Consider the following 22,807-nt stretch of genomic DNA (forward strand, 5'->3'; position numbering starts at 1 on the left):
TAAACAAAGAGAAACTTAATCAGCACTACAATTTCAGAGTGAAAAAGTGTTAACAACAACAAAAGCAAAGGAACAAACCCATAAACTTGGCATAAAATGTGCACCCAAGCAAAAAGGGAAAAAGCAGGTACAAAGAGGAGCAGCATACGAGCTTCCACAAAGTTTGGTCAATGGTGGAAAAAATCTCACCTATTACATTAAAAAAAAATTTAAAAGACATAAGATTCAAAGATGAATTTCAGAATTATCTGCTCCTTGAGAATTTTAACTAGGGCATCCCTTTTGAGACTTTAAAGGTCTTACTTCAATACACAGCATAGGGAAGCCAGCCCAGATGGCAAGAGACAAGACAGACAACTACATTCCCACTGAATGTGCCAACCCCCTTTGGAGCTGACAACATGGGGGAGGAAGCAGTGAAGGGACCATTTGACAAGAATGAAAACACCAGGATTTTAGTCTCAAATTTTCCATTCCAACTGACGTTCCAAGCAGAGGTCGGACAGAGAAGCAAAGGGAAAAACCAAACCCCTTGGGACAAGGTGAAAAGGGGAGTTGGGAAAGCAGAAACTGAATGACGCTGTTTTGCAAGGAAGTTTTGAATCCTAGCCTGTAAAAACTATGAAGACTCGTAAGAGGTTGGCAATTGCCAGCAGTTTACAGAAATACTGTGAAATTCTCCAGCTAAACTCATACCATAGGCCTGCTTGTATCAGGAGTAAAGCAAGTTTTACAGACTCAGAGTTACAAGGTCACATTTGTAGGAAGTAAACGTCGAAATTTTCTGTTCCCCTATTTAGTCTTTGGTTAACTTTATACATCCAACAATCACATTCCTCGTGTTTAATGGTTAGGCACCTCTAACTACAATGACTTCAAGGATGAGGAGAATAAAGAGCCTATTTACTGAAAGACATCACAACATTTTGGTAAAGTAAAAAAAAAAATGATGTGAATATGATTTCCTTCTATGAACAAATCAAAACTGAAGAGGGGATAAATATGTGAGGCAAAAAAGTTAAGCACAGCACTGTCAGACTCTTTTCTCCAGGACGGTCTAAGAGTATGTTCCAGGCAAGGACCTGTCAGTAGGAGTAATATGTTTTAGTAGACTTCCTGGAGCAGTTGAAAACACAGACTGGTCTTCAGCTACACACACTTTATCAGGTCTGGTAAAAGCAGCATTCATCTTAAACTCTTTGTGAGGATCCTAATGGAAAACACAAAATTCTAGTTTTTACCTGAGAGGAGTAATAGGATAATGTAGAAACAGTAACAGTACAATATGGAACTTTGGTTCTTGAAAGGGACATGGCTACCTGTGAAAGCACACTCAGTAATTCAGAAAATATACATCCATTACTTCAGCAACTGATGTGTGCAGAGAAAAATCTGCTTTCAGATTATTACATTTTCTAAAATTAAAGCTTTTGTACATACTTTGCTAGTTGTACAAGATGACTAGTGGCAGATGGGGACAGCCCTCTGATTTTGCTGTAGCTCCAATAATTCCTACAGCAAATCACAATCTAAATGTTACCAGAGCATAATCCACCTCATTAAAGCTTTACTACAGACTTGTTTCCACACAACCCCCACCCCAAGACTGTTATTATCTGAATGACCTTGGTAATGTCAAGCAGCTTCTTAACACAACTCTCAGAAACCTCTTTTCATTAATACTTGAAACAGAGTTTTAACATCATAATCAGAGTGCCAAGAAAATATTATGTTTCTGTCCTACAAGAAGAAATAACTGGTAGAGCCATCTGCAGACAATGTTCTATTTATTACTTACGGGTGAGAATTGCTACCTAGATTGATGGCTCCCATTTGAAGTTTTTCTAGAAACATTTTCTCTTTGTCCACAGCACTTCCTAACAAATTGCTTGCTATCATATATTTTGAAAGGCATTATTCCTTTTCCATAATCTAAGACTATTTTATGTACTTACAGAAAGAAATATATTGTGCATATGTGTGCAAGCACATGCATATGTACCTAAAATGGTCATGAATTTGTCTTTTAAAGTTAAATTTTAGGTACATTCCTTAAATCCCAACTTCTACTACTTTCAGAAAGGCATGATAATTCTCCCCTGCTGGTCATAACTTAGGAAAATAAGGCAACTTTAGAGGAGGTTTTGCTTCTGCACCTACTAAAGGATGATGGAGGGAGGGAAAAGCCTGTAGACACACACTAATGGATGGGAGAACCATGCCTCTCATTTGAGAAAAACATTTCAAAAAGGCAATTAAGCATCTCTCAAGTGCCATTAAGAGCCAACCCCCTGCTGCCTGCCTGAGGAGTGTGTCTACAGTCTGAGACCTCTTGACCCCACTTTCTGCAGGAAATCAGGCAAATTCAAGCCTCCATAATTTGCTAAAGTCTTCCAGATTTCTGCTTGGGAAAAGAAAACCATACAGGCAATTAATACAACAGCAACCTAATTAAATCTCCATTATGGCAGCAAAGCATGAAATGGCTAATGACATAGGGATGGGTTCTCCCAGTCACTGCTCAAGCAACCAAGTGATGAAGGCACATTTGCTCTATTCCCATCTTTATTAACATTCTCGATGGAAATTCACAGGAACTTTCACTCTCAGAGAGGAGAGCAAATAGCAACAGTAGATTGATCATCCATCACCTTTCTTTGACAAAGTGCTGACACTCAGCTATAGATAAGACAACCCTTCACTATCACCCTCCCAGCTAATATCATTAGAAGAGCCAGGATAATTAATCCAAGATTAATAGGTTACTTGCTGTGAATCATTTTTATGGGCACAAAGGATCAAATTGAAATGTTAGTTTCCTCAGAGTAATTTCATGTCACTTAAGTCTCACAGTCTCAGTTGTCTGATAGCTCTTTGCAGTTCATATGAAAATCCAGAGTACTGGAATGTGAGTGACAGTGAGAGCTTGGGAATAGCCTGAAGATGGAAGAGGGGAGAAGTCAGGAAGGGTTCTGTATATACATAAAGATTCAGACTGCTGCAGCTGTCCTGTGCATGCTTTCTACAAGTGTGCATGTGTGATAATGCCTTAGAAACAAGGCACCTTCCTTTATTATAGCTCAATCAAATATTGTCCTCCCTTTTGGTCATCAGAAACAACCTGATGCTACTTGAGGAAAAATAAATACATTAAGGATGATGCACTAAGGGAGCTGAATTCTCATGATGTGGGAGGCTTCAGGCTGGATTTGATGTAGAGTCTTCAGCTTCAACTTAGCAGGGAAGTTTATAACAGACCTTTCTCAGCAGGTACAGAAGGGAGAGAGGTGGGAGCTTCACAGCATCAATGAACACACACAGGTGGACTGAGAAATGGACAATCTTAATATTTAAATTCTATGGAGCCTCAGAGATACTGGTAAAACACCAGAGGTAACGAAGACTCAGTCCTGTCCCAAAACTTCCTAACTGGTTGTTCACCATTGAAAGAGACTTGAGGAAAGGTACAGCAGACACATGAGGAACTATATCACAGAATGGTCTTTGAGAAAACAAGGCTGTATAAGATGTTCCATATCAAAGAGGAATCAAGAACTTTCCAGTTATCATTTAGTGGGAAAACTCAGCAACAGCACTTAAGAAAAATAAAATTTCACTGCTCCCATGAACAAGACAGTGAGCTTTCCCACCTGTCTATTTTATTTTCAACACCTAGCCTGCTTGTTGCAAACTACCTATTACTGAAACCATATAGTCTGAACAACAATTCACTGTCTTTTAAAAACAAAGAGGTAAGGACAGCAGTCTGCTGAACTTAGTAGCTGAACAGTCCTATACATCTAAGCAAAACAGAGATATATCCCTGCCACTGTGGTTAAGGCTTTTTTCAGCTGGGTTGTTCTTAAAATCAATCTAACCTCAACATGGTTTCAATTATGAAGTACCAGACCAAAAAAAGCCTTGATTTATTCTATTTTTCTCCAATTATTTATGGTAAGTTTCTATTCAATACTTTGAGAAAGTATTTCATCATGCTTCCCATCCTCAAGCGATTGGGCTGACTGAAGATTGTTGCAACAGGGCAAACCCAAAGGAATTAACCCTCCCTATTTATCAAGAGCCAGCCAAAGTTCTTACACCCAACAGAATTACAAACAAAGTCGCAGTGGCCATCATTTCATGTTTTAACGAAGATCTTAAACCCTCCTCACATAAAAAATTAGCTACAAGACAGATAGGAACTTCTACCTAGTGTAGAATAATCCACTGTGTAAGAAAAGTACCCTAACCCTGGGCAGGTAAACTAAAGAACCAACTGTTAAATCATGTTTCACATTCACATAAAAACACCAATGTTTACATCTGAATATGTGTGGGATATTCCACCAGTCCATAATACCAACACCAAAAAAAAAAAAAATCAATAAACTGAATTTTATTTAATATTTTAAAAAATACATATCTTCTAATATAATAAATAAAGCAAGATTTGATCCAGCTGATTGAAACCATCACACAAGTAGCTGGAAAATACAGCAGAAACAGAAATCTAATATTGTTCAATGGAAAAAATATCAAATATGCACTACCCAGAAATGTGCTACCTTGTTCTCATTTACAGGTAAAGTGTATGCTAATATTTGCTTAATGCTTTGGAGACTACAAATGGTACTAGGAAGGAAGCACAGTTATAACAGTAGCATCATCTGTAGACTGAGGACTATAAAATATTAGCCAAAGAAGCTAGGAATAGTTTAAATTTTTAACAAGTGTCAAGTTCCTAGTAATTGGCAGGACCCAGTATTCTGTAAATTAACATTCTTCTTAGGCTTTGCTAAATGAATGGCATTCTGGGCACTAAGACAACTCTGCTATTTTAGCTTACACCAAATGATGGTGCTGTTTTCTGCCTCACTGGAAGAAATGAAATCTGGTATGTTTATTGTTCACATACTGATATTCTCAAGTGATTATTAAGCTCTGGTCTGTATCATCCAAGGTCAGAGCTCAAAAGCAGCCCCTGACAAAAAAACCATCTAATGTTTCATAGGTCTACATTATAAACAGGCTTGAAAGAATTTCAACAAAAGCAGCTGAAGAATTCTGAAAAAACCTGTCTTCCTCATTTTTCAGAAACCCATACATATTAGTGAGCTATAAGGCAAAGAGGAGAATTTCAGCAATCTACAACGAAGCATAAGTGAGGAAGTAATTTACCTCTATTAGAGCATAACAAAGTACTTAATTGAAGGTAACAGATCACATCTCAAGCCCAAGTCATTATTTCTAATCCATTATTTCTAGCCCAAACTGGTAACCATCAAAATGCACACCACAGAATCACTCGTTTTCTGGCTTACTTGGACGTAACTGATTGCCTCTGCCTAATGGATAATGGTTGGGCCAAAAAATATAAAAGACATTAAACTTCCATGCCTGCATCAAAAGACTGTCTGAGATATAAAGGGCTCAAGTAGTACAGCAATGAATTTCAGGCCCCAAAATTATCATTTTCTCCTCTTCATTAAAAGGAGGAAATATGTCATAATGCATTTTTATTCAAAGTATTATTCCATAACATATCAGCATGTTATATGCTACTAGTCTTCCATTTCCTCAACAGGACAGTGAATAAGTAGAAAAATAATCCACTTTATTACTTTTTTTTTTTTTTTTGCTTGAGAAAAGCCAACAGTCTTCAGTCAGCCCATAAAAACACAGAAAACTGCTTGGATCACTTCCCCTGTGCAATGTACTAAGTATGGAATTAACTGTATATGCATTTATCTTCTGCATACTGCATACTCCCTCCTGGAAAAACACCCTCCTGTACCACTGCTGCATGGACACTCTGGTGAAGATACTCAGGCAACAGTTTTACTAATATTTTGAGCCAATATAAGTCAAAGTAATGCCAAGTTAAGCAGCCTTCAAGCCACCGAGTCCCTCCCTTGCACACACCACCACTCTTTCTTTTTTTTCTTGCTAAATTTTATATAAGGAATATTATTTTGGCTAGGTCACCACAAGTGAAATAGAAATACCAAAAAAAAAGGTTGCACATGAAAGAGGAAACTGTGACCTAACTGTAGAAGAGTGCAGGACTACTTCTTTGGGTATTCTGGAAGCAAACACATGAAACTACAATACTTCAACAAAATGCAAAGTATAATGTGCACCTTGGAGAGTTGTGAGCCATTCTAATTGCCTAAGTAGAAATAATGGTTATACTGCTTTGTCTAACACATGAAGCAGCTGTAACAATTGAACAGCACAACAATTAGGAACCAGGACATTTTACCAAACTTCTTCTGTTACTTCTCAGGATTCTGTGAACTACTAAGCAAAATTGCACACAAAAAAACCCCACCTCAAACCAAGGAAGAGGGCAGGTAAGAAACCATGGCCAAGAATTCTTTCTAAGTATCCTTCTCTGCATAATGATCTTGCATAGCAAGCTCTTCTTTCTGTTATACAGCTGAATTTGTCCTAGCAATTATATGCACAAATTCCTTAAAGCTGGCATTCTCCTGTATTGATATTCCATAGGCAAATCTGTACTCTCATTTTCAAAACCTCACTATTCAGAGCACAGGGATCTGAGCTCTATGAACAGCCTTGTACTGATTACAGTAATTTCTGGCTAATTTCAGTAAGCCCTTAAAACAGTGATTGCACCTCTGCACCTCTTCTACACACCCTGCACCTTTGTGTTCCTATGGAAACCAGGTAACAGGAACAAAAGCATACAGAAGAGAATTGTACTTAATCCCTACTGACCACAGCACCACATGGAACAACAGGCAGAGCTAAAGGAACTGGCTGCACTCAGGTGAGCTTGAAGGCAGAATACAATGGCAAGTTCTGGAGGTTAGTTCTGGCCAGTAACACAAGATTTTATGAAAGTTACTCACAATTTTCACTGTGGTATTAATGTTAACTCACATTATTTCGCTTATGCAAAATACTGTGAGTTATTTTAACAATTGTTTATTTTAACAATTAGCTATATCCTAGCCCCGAGACTGAAATAATTTTCTTTAAAAACTTCAGTCATGAGTTTATTTAAAAAAGAATACCACAATTTTCTTGTAAACAAAAAGGACATTAGTTACTTTGCCTTCTTATCAAAGTTAGAGGATACAGCTGCCATTTTCTGCTACCTCAAATGTACACATTTAAGTCCTTCCAACTATAATGTTTCATCCAGGCTGACTAGAAATTGCAACAGTGCTAAGAGTGGATATGAGGCAGGAGCTAGATGAGACACAGGCTCAAGCAGATTATTACTGCCCAACAAGAAGACAACTTTGAGACTCTGACTAGTGCATTTAAAAAAAAGTATAGGAGAGAATCCAGGATATGTTTCTAGGTTCCCTTTAAAGACTCAGTAATCCTTAAAGCATTTTCTTCATTTCACTAAGCTTGTTTAAAGGTGCTTGGCTCTGCTACCATAAATGTAAAGGTGTTAAGATATGCTGATTCCCTTCTTGTGGAGTACACACTTGTGCAGATTAATTTTCCTTAAATAGTGATCAGGGCCACATTTCCTCTCAAAAAAAGGACAAGAGGAGATTATTAATGCCTTTGGCTCAGCAATGAAAACAGAACTTCTGAAACACAGCAATGAGCTTCTAACTCTTCATCAGCAACTGTTCACACTCCATGGGTCTGAAGAGTTTCAAGTAAAACCCACTTTACTCCTACCCAGTACTCCTACTCAGCTTTCTTTCTCTAAACTATCATAAAGCAAGATAGTTAACAAGTTTGGTTTTATTAGTAAAACAAAACTATTTTTTATATTTTGACACAGAGAAAATTAACTGATTATGAGTGAAAATTATCTACAGGCTTTTATATAGTAAAAAATCAGAACCAGCTGCTTGGTGCAGGAGGTTAATTAATACTGCACTGTTTTTTCTTAACAGAAGTGAGTTCAACTAGTGAAACTTTAAATTACACCAAGAACAGGCAAAAAAAAATCCAGTAAAACTTTGATCATCAGTTTCTGTATTAGAGAAATTGTTAAGAAGTAACATAGAGAAAATTTTAGGCAGAAGAATCATTAGCTATTTCAACAGAATTATATGAAAGATTCCCACAGATTTTTTGAGATCTTCAGCATTTCCACTATTTTCTCTGCATCATACAGACTATGTCCAAATATATACAGTGCTCCAAACTCTCTCTGCATTAAATAGAAAGAAAGAAAAGTGTGTGTGTGTGTGTGTGTGTGTGTGTGTGTGTGCATCAAGGAAAAAAAAAATATATATAAACAAGGAAGCAATTTAATGTGTGCAATAGCAAAAGTTAAAAGTTCTCATCTTTGTGCCAGGACATAAAACTGCTAGTTATTTTGCCAGTTGTCATAAAATATATTAGCTTCATCTGTGCAAGTTACCAGCACAACACATACACACAAAAAATCAGACACAGAATTATTACCAAGTTTCATAGCATATACCTTTTATACAAGAAAAAAAAAACCCAAAACCACTTTTTTTTTTATGAGTAAATCAAACGAATTTGCTTACCACAGCTGGGGGATCATTCCATTCTTCATAAGAAATGGCAGCATATGGGTAAATTCTATCATTGATAATCTGAAGAGTAGCGAGAGCAATTGCTTTCATCGATCGAAAATATGCTTCCCAGAACCACCTTGCCTGTAAAGAGAATAAAATTCACTCACATTGCACAGATCCAGTGCTTAATAATCAATTTTGGCTTGCCATGCACAATCTGTTCCATGCAGTCTACATGTCAGGTGGAAATTAAATTAGGAGGCATGTTTATTGTAGATAGAGTATTTCCATAATGCCTGAAGGCTTCAAACTCAACTCCACCCCTTAAAAGGACTCACAGCCAATAAAAAGAAGCAGCAGCATTATTTTGCAAGAGATTAAACAGAATGAAAATATTTGAAGGAATCAAGTACTTTCACACTTAGATCATACATTTTCATCCTGAAAAATGTCAAAAGCATTTCGACCATAGAAGAAAATAAATTACTGTTATACTCCATTTTTTCTAAGGCAAAGGAATCCACTGTACAGTCAAATAGTCAAATAAAAGCACTCTGCCTGAAAGGCAGAACTTAAAAGTCTCTTTTTAACATCAATATTAGAGACACTTGATCAGATAGAGAATTTCAGTATTCACAAAACCTACCAGACTGATAGCTTCCAAGACACCTAATATTATTTACACAAGTAAATGATTATTATTTTTACATAGAAATATACATGTACATGCCAATTTATTGCAACCGTCAATCCAGGCTAATTTCTAGCACAGTGTAAAGCTGCTGAAATGAAGCCTGAGATTGTTATACACAGGTGCTCTGAATTTCACAGATGAGTTGCTCCAAAACTAAGGTCCCATACAAGTTTTCATCTTGTCCCAGTTTCTGTGTATGACAGAAATTACAGAAGAAAAGCAGAGGTTTGGAAATGAAAATGCTGACTTATCTGACTCTCTGTTAAGAGATATAAACATATTTTTCAATCCCTAGAACTATCAAATGATCCTGTAGGTCCCTATCCAACCCAGAAGGAAACATGCTTAACCAAACCATGTAGTTCAAGAGTTCTGGCCCAAAAGATATGATTTTTTTCAACCTTGCTTTTCTTCAGGAAACTGCAGCACGTTCAAGTCTTCAGAAATTAATTTCATTTGCAATCTCCCTATGGTTAATTACCAGCTATAAGAGTACGTGTTTGCGTCTAGAAGGTAGAGCAATTAAAACAAATGCATTTTTTCTTTAATTGGAACCTTTAGAAGTTTTCAGAGTCAGGACACAGCTGAAGACAATACACAAATTTGGGTAAGTGCTATTTTATTCTTGCTACAGATTTCTTAAATAGCAAAAAAGGGTCTAGAGTTTAGCAATTTAAATAGTGTGCATGAAAATATTAAATAATATTATTTACCTTATTTAGTTACTGTATTATTTACCTTATTCAATTACTGAAGGAATACCAAGTTTCTGGAGGTACAGCTCTTAGGATGAACCAAAAATAACTCTGGTTTATCTGTTTTTAACAAATGCCAACAGATCTCACTCTGAACGTCAGTACTTTTTAACAGAAGACACACAGTGATTCCTGCATTTACACTTCCTTTTGGATATTCCTAGACTAAATAACAGTATAGAGGAAAGATTATAAGCACAAACTTGCACATATTTATGTTTATGCTACCCTGTACTTTACTCCAAGTGTAAGCTATGGGGTTTAGAACTACAGACTTGTTGCAGAACCACCAGCCCTAAAACTCTACACTGTGAGTAAAAAAAAATAAAATCTCTAAAACAGATACAGTAGAATATTTCTGCAAATATTTAAGATGAAAAAAATCCATGTTAGAATTTAAAAAACAAACTAGAAAAGAGGTTATTGCTCTCTGAAGTACTACATTTACTGTGCAAACAATGACTGTGACTATTTCAGGCTATTTCAAAATTTAACTGCATAGAGTGATGGGTATGTCCAAAATGACACTACTCTGGAGCTTGTCACCCAGAGAGAGTGCAAAGCAACCTCAGTTTAGAATGGAATCACTTCCCTCTCCTTATTTCTCTCCCTGATAGGACTTAACAGCTGGATAACAGGCTGATCATCAGAAACACAGAACAAAATTACTTCCACATTCAAGTGTAAAAGCAGAAGAATTACATAAAAGGGGAAAGAATAAGTAAAAAGACAATAAAGCAAACACTACATGCTAAGCAAAAGCATTAGTATTTCTTTCCCCATATCCTATCCCGAAAGAAAAATATATTATCAAAACAGCAAACTATCTAAAAAGAAAACCAGAAGCAGATTAAGAATTAAAATGGACCACAACAGCTAATTTCCCTGTTGAAGTATGCTAAACAAAAAGGATTCTAAATTTTATTTTCATGATAGACAACAGTTTAGAACAATTGCTGCAAGCAGCACTAAGTAGGAAGGAGAAACTACGTAGCCTTTAAGCATACAACTTTATAAGCAACTAAGTAACTATTAATAGTGTGAAATACAGGATTATGTATTCCATTGTCATTAAATGACAGCATTCCTATAATGTTCTAAGACTGTTTATTAATACCATAATATTTATTATTATCTAGCTTCATAAAAATCAAAGATGGTTTTCTTCCTTCAGTAAAACTAGGATGGCTCTGATCTAGCTTCTCTTTACTTAAAGAATGCTTGTAATGTCAGGGAAGATTACACCTTTATACCAGAAGCAAATCTGGAGAAGGGGGCAGAGGGAATTTATGTTTTATAGACTAATATTTATGTAATTAATTTTTTGTAAAGAGCCATAAAATGTTCCCACAGTTGGTTGTAATATTTTTGGAGTTGTGTTTCTTTAAGGCAGAACTCAAAACCTTCTAAGGGGATTTGAAGTCCCCAAACAGATGTTTCAGGGTCTCATTACTTCCTCCCCACCTTGTTTGCTTTTATAAAGCAGAACTGATTAACATGGCTTGCTAGTGTCTGCTGGTCCACATGCTGAGTTACTAAATATTTTGGGAAAGTTTTCTATTGGGAAGATGTATGTTGACTCCATTTGAAATCTATTTTCTACTCTGCTTGGTGAGGTTGAAAAGCTTATGTTGGAATGTAAGAAATAGAGGGGATAGAAATCCCACGAACACATTTGTGATATGGGAGAGAGTAACAACAACAAAAGAAAAAGGTTTCTGTTCCAGACTCTTATGCCAACTTTCTTATTGTTCTTACATAGCTTTAATGAGATCTCTGTTCCTCTTTTTTGTATCTAGGAATCCAGGAAACTCAAGAGTAACTTTAATACACTAAGCAATGTTTTTAAGGTATGGTAATTGTAATGCACTAATTAGAGCTACCTGAACTCCTTTCAGGATCTTGAAATAAACAATCTGTAAGTCCAGACCTTGGCTTTCACACAGAATTGATTATACACAGACTACAACTATGATGAAGTCAGACTCCTCCTTTCAACTTGAACTGAAATTACCTTCTAGTACACTAGAAGCCTGTTTGATGAGGTTTCCAGATTTTTCTAAGGAAACACTATGTAGACCACAGACTTGTAGAGAAAGCTAACTTTGTATACACCTAAATATTGCTTAGACCATGGGCAACCTACGTGGTTAACAGAGATCAAACATCTACTTTGTACTCTGTTTGCCAAGACAACACAGATCAATGTACATTAACCATTATGGCTTACAAGGAATTGAAAACTGAAAGAAGAAATCCAATTTCTCTTCTCCTTCTAAATTTCTGAATAAATAGAAAATCTAGGATAGATCCAAAATGAAAGACAGAAAAGCATTACTTTTGAAAACAGTTTTACCAATGCTTTGAAGAGTCAAATCGAGCATACCGTATGACTTGACTGACAATGAGAAATACATTATATTATCGGGTTGCCCAGTGGGTTGGAAGTGACTGGAAGTTCTCATTACACAATAGATTGCCCATGAAATTAGTTCATTTGAATTCACTTTCTGCAGTAAATTTAACAAAGCCATGACAACTTCATTATGGAAGCCAAAGACTGAAGGAATTTGAGACCAAATTCTCTTCTCTCGCCAAGCAGTGAGCACTGCAGACTAAGTTCACAAACATGGACATGCCAGTAACTAGTTCTAAGTTGTTGCCCTTCCTTTCTTCTTTCCTCCTGCCCCACTTCCAACTGCTACATCCTCATCAGATCAGCCATGAAAACCCGCCACTTTCTGTGAAGGCCAAAATTTCTTAACATAATGTAGTGTTATCAATTTATCTCCACAAATACACATGCACACCTTGAGAAAGATTAGCAATATCTGCAAGACAGTTCCTTAAACCAAGCAAGCAAGCATCCAACCCAAAAGTTCAATTCCACTTGTTTTCAGTTCCAGGATTTAGTTCAGACTGTGAAGAAACTAAACTGCCAATATTCAGTACGTACCAGCACAGGCAAGAGCTTGGGAAGGGAGCATTTGAACTTATTTTCATACCAAACAACAGGCAGCAGCATGCAAGAGGGCAGCCTACTCATAGAAAGTAACATTTATTTAGGTAAGGTGTTATTTTCCTTAGAAATAAACACACTTGGGGGGCTAGCATCTCTTTATAAGCTCTTTACAAGCCAACATAGCATCAGGTTACAGAGTCCATTCATATAAAGTTTATAAGTTCTAATGTTAATCCCATTAATGGTGCTCTGGTGTGCAGTGCAAGACAGACCAATGTAAATCTTTTGATTGGTTTTTGACAAAAAAACCACTGGGCATAAGGTAAGGAAAGGACTACCTTCTTTAACATTTAGATCAAGGGGAAAACATCCATGAAAGGAACTTTCTAGCCTTCTGGCTTTTCACAGCCCATGATTTGGTGGGAGTTTGTAAAAGAGGCAAGAGGGGAAAAAAAATTCGCAAAAGAGTAGTAAAATTTAACTGCCCATAAACCACCACTTTTCTCAACTTTTAGGTCAGGCGCCATGATGCTGTGAGATTCTGCCCCACTGCAACAGTTCAGTGCTTCCAAAATGCCTTGAAAGGGTTTACAAGGCCTTGAAATACAACCATTTTCACACCACCTATGGTGACTCTACTTAAATGCTTTCCCTTCTTAATGGCTCTTGGTGTTCCTGGTTTTTACTCCCAGCTGGATTGGAGAAGTCTATGCAAGCAAAAGAGTGTGGCCTACCTGCTGCAGCAGTACTGGCCTGGAAACCTGGTGATCTTACTTTTAATTCCGATTCTGTTACTTATTTACAGATAAAAGTTTGGCATTTATTAGATTTCTTGCTTCTACTTCAGTATCTCAGCAGTATGTGTAATACTGACCTCAAAGAGATGTTATGAGACTTAACCATCCTAAAACTTTCAAATTTTGGGATGGATAGAAGAATAGAAAAAAAACCCAATAACTTTATCTTCTCTTATTATTTGTAAATAGAAACTTTAAATTAATAAAATATTTAGCTAAGTAACTGAAGTAACTGACTGCAGTAACCCTTTGCTAAAACATGTACCTTCAACAGGGATACAAAAGATATTACAGTAAATATCTACAGCTCAACTGTGCATCTGACAGCTCTGGACATGGAAGTGCATCCAGAAAGCCTGCTAAAGTTTTATGTCATATTGTAATATAAACAAACATATTTTAAGTTACTGAGACACAGCACATTATTACATCAGATTGGTCCCAGGCAACCTCCCCTCCCCCCAAACTATTGCCATTGGGCAGTAGAATTAAATGGGCTACTGAGGTTCAAGATAAATTGAATTTTTGTATGCTTGCCCTATAGTCAAGATGCATATGAATATAGCTGATGTTATATAATAGTCCAATAGTAAAGCTGAGCTCTCAAGAGCCCTACTGACCTCCGGTGCAAAATGGGACTGAAGAAAAGGTAAGTTACTCTTTTGGAGCAATACACATTTTAGAAAAAGTTTCCCAAGATAAATTTTGGGTTTAGACTGAGGAACTTATAGCCCCAAGTTCCCACATTTTTCTGCTTATGAATTGTAATCTGCACCCTCTTTCTGTACTGTTTTATTGTTCCTACATCTGGTTCCCTGTTCCAACAGTTTCCTTGCGGATCACACATACTACTTTTAGTATGCAGTTCTCCAGCAAAGATGATACCAGCTTGTATCAGCTAAAACCAGTGATATATTTAGTTTTTTTATACAGGCTTACAAGAAAGCCTCAGAAGACTTTATACTATTAAGAATTAAACAGTATTTTGTTGTTTCTAAAAAATGGTAAGATTTTGGGATAAAAAAAAAATGCTTGATTGGTTTAGGACCCTTGGTGATATCACTCAATCACATTCAACCTAAGGCAGGTTGGCTTATTCTCAGTAATCAGTGCAGGAAAAAATAGGGTTATTCAGACAGAAATTTAGACCTCTGGTACCTTAAAATAACTTCCAATAAATCCACTCCTCTCTTAGTAATGGATCATGAGAGGATAAAATAAGTAATTAGCTGTTGGCCATGGTCCTTCTTCCCCTTAAAGCTCTGTTTTCAATAGTGCCCTGAAGTAGTCTCATTTTTCCTAGAGAGGGATGAGGACTTGAAATGCAAATCTAGGCTACACAAATCTAGGTTACATTTTTCAAAAACAACTCTCAGCCCATGAAAAACAGTAAGAGAGCTGTGCTCTAAAAAGTACTCTTACTTTTAGGGTGCCAGCACAATTACGTGAAACGGGAGGTAAACTCTTTCGAAATTGCAAGTAAAAATGAGTTTCTTGTCCCCATACACGGATTATGTAAGAATTTTAAAAGCTAATCCATTAAATCAATTAAATACTGGTAAAATCATGCTAACTTGCCTGAAACTGAAAAGTTTTCTGATTTTCACGTTTTTATAGAATATCAGATTAAAAGCATTTTTCAAATTCAACCTAAACTGGCTGTGTTGCATCTGTTTCTCACTGCAGACCTATCCAAGAAAAGCAGTAGTGCAGACAGTATATAGAGAGTGTTCAGAGTAACAACATGTCACCTGTAAAGCTAAAAACGGAGATAAGCAAGGAATTGAAGTTTTGGAGGCCCATGATCACTTCAGATAAAGACTAATTCATAATTCAGCATGGGGGTTATCTGAACCTCAAACCAGAGGCTCCTCTGCAAGGGAAAAAAGAGGAGTGAACAGTAGAACAATGCAGGGCACACACTGTTGTTTCCAGTTAACAAAGTTTTGCTCCTAATGTAATCTGACATCATTATTTCAATATTATTCCTGAACTTTCATTCCATGTTACTGACTTACGCACAATTCTCAAATAAAGCCCTGAGAGCACTCAATTCATCTATTTAACTTATATGAGTGGCCTATAGAGGAATATTCCTTAATTACAAGACACTTCAGCAGTATGAGCAAACAAATCAATAATTTGTATCATTACAGTTAAATATTTTAAGAAAGAGATTCTAGACAGACATTTCATGGTGCTGGTTTTTATTGTAATTCAGCTTCAAAAACAATGTCTTCAAAATTGAAGCAGTAAGTTGATTTAATTCTTTGGCTCAATATTCTCTGCTGCAGTAATTTCAGCTACGAAACAAGTACATTTGCCTCCTTCAGATACAACAGAGTGAAAACTGAATCTTTCCATTATCCAAATTTCTTTTTTTCCTTTTTCTTTTTGAAGCTGCCAATTCATAAGGGGACAGAGGTCAGAGTTCGAAATGCTAATCTTACCCTTCAGATAGCAGCCACTTGGGAATAACTCACTTCTACTCACTCTCAGTTTTATTGCTGGAGACTACTTGCTGACTCTTAGAAGAGTTAAAAGAAAATGTTAGTGCAAGCTCAGACATTAAAACTAGGCTTCTTGCACTGCAGCCTTCCTCAGATTCTGCTCTTTGGTGCTTTGAAAAGAATCACATCCATTGTAGTAATCCATACATAAAACACATACCGTGCATATACAAGAACAGTTCTTAGAAGCTTATCTATTAAAGTTAACATTTTCACTCTTGCTTCCACACTTTCACTTATCTTTGGGAGTTTGAGGAGTTTTTTGATTTGTTTTAGGGGTGGTGGGTTTTGGAAGCTTTCTTGCTTTGGTGTTTCTAAGGTTTTAATCTTCTCATGAAGAGCCTTCTTCTGCTTAAATACATGACACAAAAGAAGGTACTTTCAATAAAAGAGTTCTCATTCTCTCTCACTAAATGGCAACTTTTATATAGTTTTGAAATCCTGCATTATCTTTACCCTTAAAATACAGATTTCTGCTATTCCTTGTCCTAGTAATAGCAACTTAATTCTAAAAATAGCAAGAACACAAGACTTGAATAGATAAAAATAATCACCCAGCACTGGTGCTCTCTCCTCCCTCCATATATTTCTGCACCTCAAACTTGCTTCTTTGATTAATGAGTATGTCAACTTAGCAATTCTTGTGCAGAAGGCAACATTGCACCAGCCAGGAAACCTGACTTACTGTCCTGGCACCCTACAAATCCATGGTCAAAATACTTTTCAGTTATGGAGCCAACAAACAGATACCAACACTATGAGCAGCAAGCAACCCACCCCATTCTCAGCTGTGGCAGGGAATACTATTACAAAGTGTGGAGACAGAGCCAGCAAAGAAAGCAGCAGGATGAGGGGAAAAAAACAAAACCCAAAAAAACCCCAGAACCAAACAAAACCCCAAAATTTCATGCAGCATTTACAACTTTTAATACATGTGATATTAAAATATTACTACCATTTTCTGAATTCCCTTTGCTCCCAAAGAGCTTTCAGTTTGTCTTCCTATTTACAAGCAAATGGCATGTGTTGACACCATAGAAATAACACAGCTGAAAAAGAGAAATAGGTACTACTCTAGCTTCCAGATAAGCCATTGTATCTACATAGTCATCAATAATGATATAAAACCACAAAAAATAGCCCACTCTTTTCCCTCCAGTTTCCAGGAGTTTGCATGGCTCTGTAATTACTCCAATTTCACCAGGCCATTACTGTAAAGGAAGTGGCAGGCACACCTAACCTGGGGAGTAGTCAAAAATACTTGAACCTGTATCATCCTTATTATGATGTTTGTTCTCAACACACTCAACATAAAACCAGACCTACAGTGAGCTAGAATTGTGCAATCACTGATTCAACAGCAGTCAGGAAGTCAACAGAAAACAAATATATATGTATGTAATTGCAGGGAACATTCAACTACTGCATGCGCAGAAGTTGGGGGGTGGGAAGATGTTTTATCCACATTTCTTGACAAGTGACGGACAGCTCCTGAAACTGAAAGCAATAGGTTTCTAGTCCTAGGGGTATTGCCTTCAAATATGTCTATGTTCTCAGGGTAGATCAGTTTTCCCTGCTGCAGGCATCCTGCTGAGAGGTGAGGTCCCAAGCAAAACACAGGAATCTGACTGCAAGTCTTTGAGGTGGCAGGAGCCAAGGGAGGTTCAAAGACAAGGCTGGCTGGTGGGCAGCACCTCTGAGTACTGCTGAGGTTAGAGGTTAGTAAAGCAGGAGCCACTGGCCAATAAAACAGTGTTTGGAGAGCCCACCCTATAGATAAATTGGGGATCTGTTTACACCTTTCCCAGCTTTCTGAGTTACACACACTGATGCTTCCCACTGTGATCTTGTCCTGTGTCCACCAGCATCTCCCTTCCTCGGCAGCTGCCCTGCTCTCTGCTGGTTGGCTTTATAGCATAGCTAAAGGATGCTTGGAAACTTTTAATCAGCATCCAGCATCAAAAATAAATAAATAAAAGCACAACTGCTTTTATTTGTGTCAACTGCTGCAATAAGATCTGGCTTGTTTGAGATTTCCCATGACTGCTGTACTAATGCTGGGAGAATAGAAGCTTAAATTCCCTTGATTAGAGAAGCTAAACACAAAGCAAGCCCAGTGCCAATCACACACATGAAAGGACAGCTTTTTGAAGGATGAAAAAAAAAATCTAGGTAAGGTTACCACTATATTATAGCTGTCAAAAATCAGCACATACCTCAATTTCAGAGCTTAAGCTCTATACCAGGAAGAACTTGCCCTTTTGATGAAGGCATGTTTTGCTCAGTTTCCTGTAAGCTATACAGGTCTGTTTTATATAAGCACAAACACAACACTCATACCCCCATACACACAGTTCTCAACACTGGACAACTTTAACCACAGACATTACTGCCAGTGTTGCTTGAATACAAACACATCTTACTGACTTCTCTGAGGATAAATCTGAAGAACTGGTTGTCATGAGGGTTTTTCCATATCTACTGGAAAAATTCCATTTAGGACATGACACTGCTTTCTTCCTCCACATCTTAAAAATAACTGATCTTAGCTTGAGCTATATAAAAATACCTCATCCTTCATGGCTCAAACTGCACATGGCTGTATGGCTATCTGATGAAATGGGAAAGGTGAATATTCACTGCAAGTTGTGATAACAGTATGTGGTAGCCACACCACAATGAAACAGGATTGAAAATAAATTAACACTGAAAAAAATCACTGAAAGGCATCAAAAAGAGTTATTTATCTCTTCTTGGTAAACATCTGGAATAGCATTCTATTCTCTACAGTATGAAGCCAAACTTCTATCCATGATTCCCTACCAACATTAGCATCTTGGAATATGCACACCCTCTACAATCCTTCTGCTCATAGCATCTCTACAGAGCTAAGCCACCAGAATTCAATGACAACTAATGCCAGCTGCCACTTTAATTTCTAAAGAGCATTCAAAATTGTTCCTAATGAAAAAAAAAAAAAAAAGAAGCCAAACCCTATATACAAATTACAGCATTTTAAAGTCAAGGGACACTACAGTATATTCCTAACACAGCCCACTATTTAGTTTGCAAAACAAAAAAAAAAAGACACATAATTTTCCTACCTCCAGGCATCTAAGAAACTATTCAATATATCTGCATAATTTACAGACAAAGATTAAAGGAAAAGCTGGCTGAAGATTATCTGTCAGCAAATTGTTTCTATAGAAAATAGTAAGACCTTTCTAGTTTAAAAGCCAGATGTTCCTACTGTAAGATACATTTGATATAGTCATTAAAACAGGATGTAGATTTCTAAATTCCATTATTAATATTATGATTTGACCTTGTATAAGTTATTTACATATCTACCTACTCATCAGTAAAATGGATACAAGACCAAGGTGTATTTACTATTCTATTTAATATACTCACATGCAAACTACTACAGCAATGCAGTGTATTTATGCTATATAGATAAATGTTAAACTTGTAATACTTTCAACAATTAAAGGGGGCAAACAAAGCAAGCAGCTTTGATAAGGAATGTGATGTGGTACAGAGTAAACAGCAGCAAAGGGAAAGCACACAGTAACAAAGAAAGAGTACAACACCAGGAGATCATGCTTAATCATCCATTTGTCTGCAGCTAACTGCTTCATGTGCACGACAGAATATTTTCAAATATTCTTTCTAGAAGTACACGCCTTTCCAATTTCTGGATCATCTGCTTTATCTGTAGTCTATTCAAGTTGTGTATAGCAATCTGCAAAGAGTATCCAAAAATCCACTGTGCAACATGATACAGACTCTTAAAGCACAGATTCTTAAAATCTAATCTGAAAACCAAAATAAAATTGTCTTAGAATAGCATAATTTTCCTCTTAGTTAAGTTTAACCTTTTACTGTTTAGAAGCTGCCAATGTAGATGCAAAAGCAACCCAAATGTATCCTATAAAAATTATACATAGAGGTGCTGATTGGTCTCAGATTTCAGAGCTCTTTCTAAGAGATGCCACGAAGACAGTTTTTTTCATTCTGAAAAACAACAAGGCAGGATAGACAAGAAGAAAAAAATTCTAGGATAAGGATACTCTCTGCAACAACTGAAGGGAGAGGGGAGCAATGAAGGTCTCATATATAAATGCCAAGGATTCTACAACTCCCATGGTGATCCTGGCAGTAAGCCAGGAAAAAGTTTTTTTCTTTCCTTTGCTGTTTGCAGCAACAAATCTTTCCTCTGGGGGAGGGGTGAGAGGGCTGGAACTAACTTCACTGCATCTGATAAGATGGCAAATTGTCCAGGCCTGACATTTATGGGGGACCCAGAGCTTCACTGAAGCACTCTGGGAGGATTAAAGCAGGGTTAGGCTCTGCAGTCACACTCCTTAAAATGCTACAAATGGCAGACAGATGAAAGTTTTCCTAAATTTGATAATGATGATTCTACAGAACCCAGAGACAGAAGCTGTCCCCTGTCAGGGAAAGAACTGCAGCTGTACATTTAATATTCTCATTAAAAGGACTTGTAAAAGCCTAAGTATGCTCAAAGAGCATCTAGTGTCCAGATATTGAAATGAATTTCTGTTTAATTGGTTAACAAGAACTAAATCCCATCTCTTTCATGTAAGCTGCACCACCCACAGGAAAACTCCACCACCCATTTGCTTTAACTCTATCCAAGACCATTTCACTGCAAGAATGGGATGTTTCACACGCTGGCAGTGATTGCCTGGAGCCAGCAGAAAGGCTCATATAGCTGTCAGCAAGCTGATAAGAGTTGAAATTACTCTACAGAGCCCTCTTTAAAGAGGAGCCAAAGAAGCACATTAAATGAAAGGGAGGAGGGTCAGAAAAGCCAGCCACTCATGTTGTTTTAACGTGGCACTAAAACAAGTCATTGATTTATGCTTGTGTCTTCAGCTCTGTTTGACCTGGAGTCTGAACTTCTCTTCAGCTCAAGGCTGAGGCACATAGGATGTGCCCAAGAAAAACCACAACAGCTTGTCCAGGTATTCTAACTGTGGGAACAAACACTGCAAACTACATGTTTTCTATCCACAAATTTTACCCTGAATTTACATCCTGTTTTAGCCTTCAATTGTCCGCTCAGGCTAAAAAAACACAAGAGGTTGTGATTATCTGAAACTTTAATTAGTGAAAAGCAAGAATGGTACATGGCCAACTATTTAAGAGGGTACCTTGTGGGGCTTCAGGAAAGTGAATTACACATTCACCCAAAGAAGGAAACTATACATCACTTTAAATAGTGTCCCACTGAAGTGTTTGGCAGCCAGTGAAGATGCATTTTAAAGATGCATCTGACAATGTTATTACACAAGGCATTATAATACTAAAGTCTTTTGTAAACATGAGTCCTGAAGCTGCCAGGTCTGACCAAATGGCCTTCTGTTCCCATATTCTCCCTCTGACAGAGCTCCACAGCAGGTACCTTAGGAACCCCCCTGCCACAGACACAGCAGGCAGAAGCCACCACCTCCTCAAAGTACTCTCCAGCTTCCAGAAGTCTGCAATGCAGGAACTTTTAAGCCAGAGGGTATATCTTTGCATCCATCTCTGACAGATTTTCCTTCTCTGGATTTCTTCATTCTGCCTTTTATGTCAACAAAACCCCTTCACTCACACAAAATTATGAAGCAGTGATTCTCACAGGCTACCTCTTATGTCTGTGAGATCATCTCCTTTTTTTTAGACCAGATTCCAAATAATTAAAGTACTGTGAGACATCAAATGAAATTGTATCCAACAATGTACAGTCACATCCAGTTACTTTTTCATTACCTTCTTATTTTTTAGTTCTGTATATTATTCCTGCTTCATCATCACCAATCATTCATTTTCAAGATGAAGAGTGTTACACTATTTCATCAGTCTCCTCTTGAAACTTTTGATCACATTTGTTCTATTACATAACTTTCAAGATGGGAGAACCATAACTACAGACTGTATTCATGGTGCAGACATACAACAGATACACATGGTGGCACAGTATTTTCCATCTTGTTCTCTCTTTTCTAAAAATTCATTGTGTTTTTTTAACATAACTGACTATGGAATTTATACTTTCACATAACTATTTATTACAGCTCTTAAGAATTCTTTTCCAAGTGATTGCAACTAGTTGAGAGGCCAAAACTGCCTATGAAAAGGCTGTTTTAAATTGCATATATACCCCTTTGTATACTGAATTTAATTTATCACTCTATCATTTGGCCATTTTGTACCTGAATTTCTGTGGCCTAAGGTGTGCCAGTTCCAAATAAAACCTTTCCCAAAGCAGATAATTCATAATGGATACATGTAAATGGTTTTCTATAACTGTTAGCTCAAGCTGCAAAGTTTCTCTTAAAGGCCATGTTATTCTGGGGTACTTAACTCCTACACAGGTGCCCAGATAAGAAATTCAGGGAATTTCTTATCTCCAACCTCTCCACTTCTCTTTCAAGTTTGGTTGAAACTGGGCACTAACAGAAATCAGAAGAGAAATCAGCATGCACATTGTATGTGATCATACACATTTCCCTAAAAAACCAGGATGAAAAGAATTCCCACACTTGAGAACATCAGCTCATCATCCTTGTGCCATCAGAGCACACAAAGTCA

At 37.1% G+C, this 22,807-nt stretch overlaps 1 protein-coding gene across 2 annotated transcripts in view; it reads right to left on the bottom strand.

Moving 5' to 3' along the window:
* The window catches only part of EXT2 (exostosin glycosyltransferase 2), a 73,179-nt gene that overhangs the window by 30,673 nt on the left and 19,699 nt on the right, over window positions 1-22,807 (bottom strand). For both annotated transcript variants that reach the window (XM_071427578.1, XM_071427577.1), the window contains one exon: window positions 8,496-8,627. In XM_071427578.1, coding sequence (XP_071283679.1) covers window positions 8,496-8,627 — 132 coding nt within the window. The remainder of the gene's footprint in view (window positions 1-8,495; window positions 8,628-22,807) is intronic.

The sequence above is a fragment of the Agelaius tricolor genome, unplaced genomic scaffold (genome assembly GCF_023055355.1).
Source record: "Agelaius tricolor isolate 1412-34295 unplaced genomic scaffold, bAgeTri1.0.p SCAF_5, whole genome shotgun sequence".
Classification (NCBI taxonomy): domain Eukaryota; kingdom Metazoa; phylum Chordata; class Aves; order Passeriformes; family Icteridae; genus Agelaius; species Agelaius tricolor.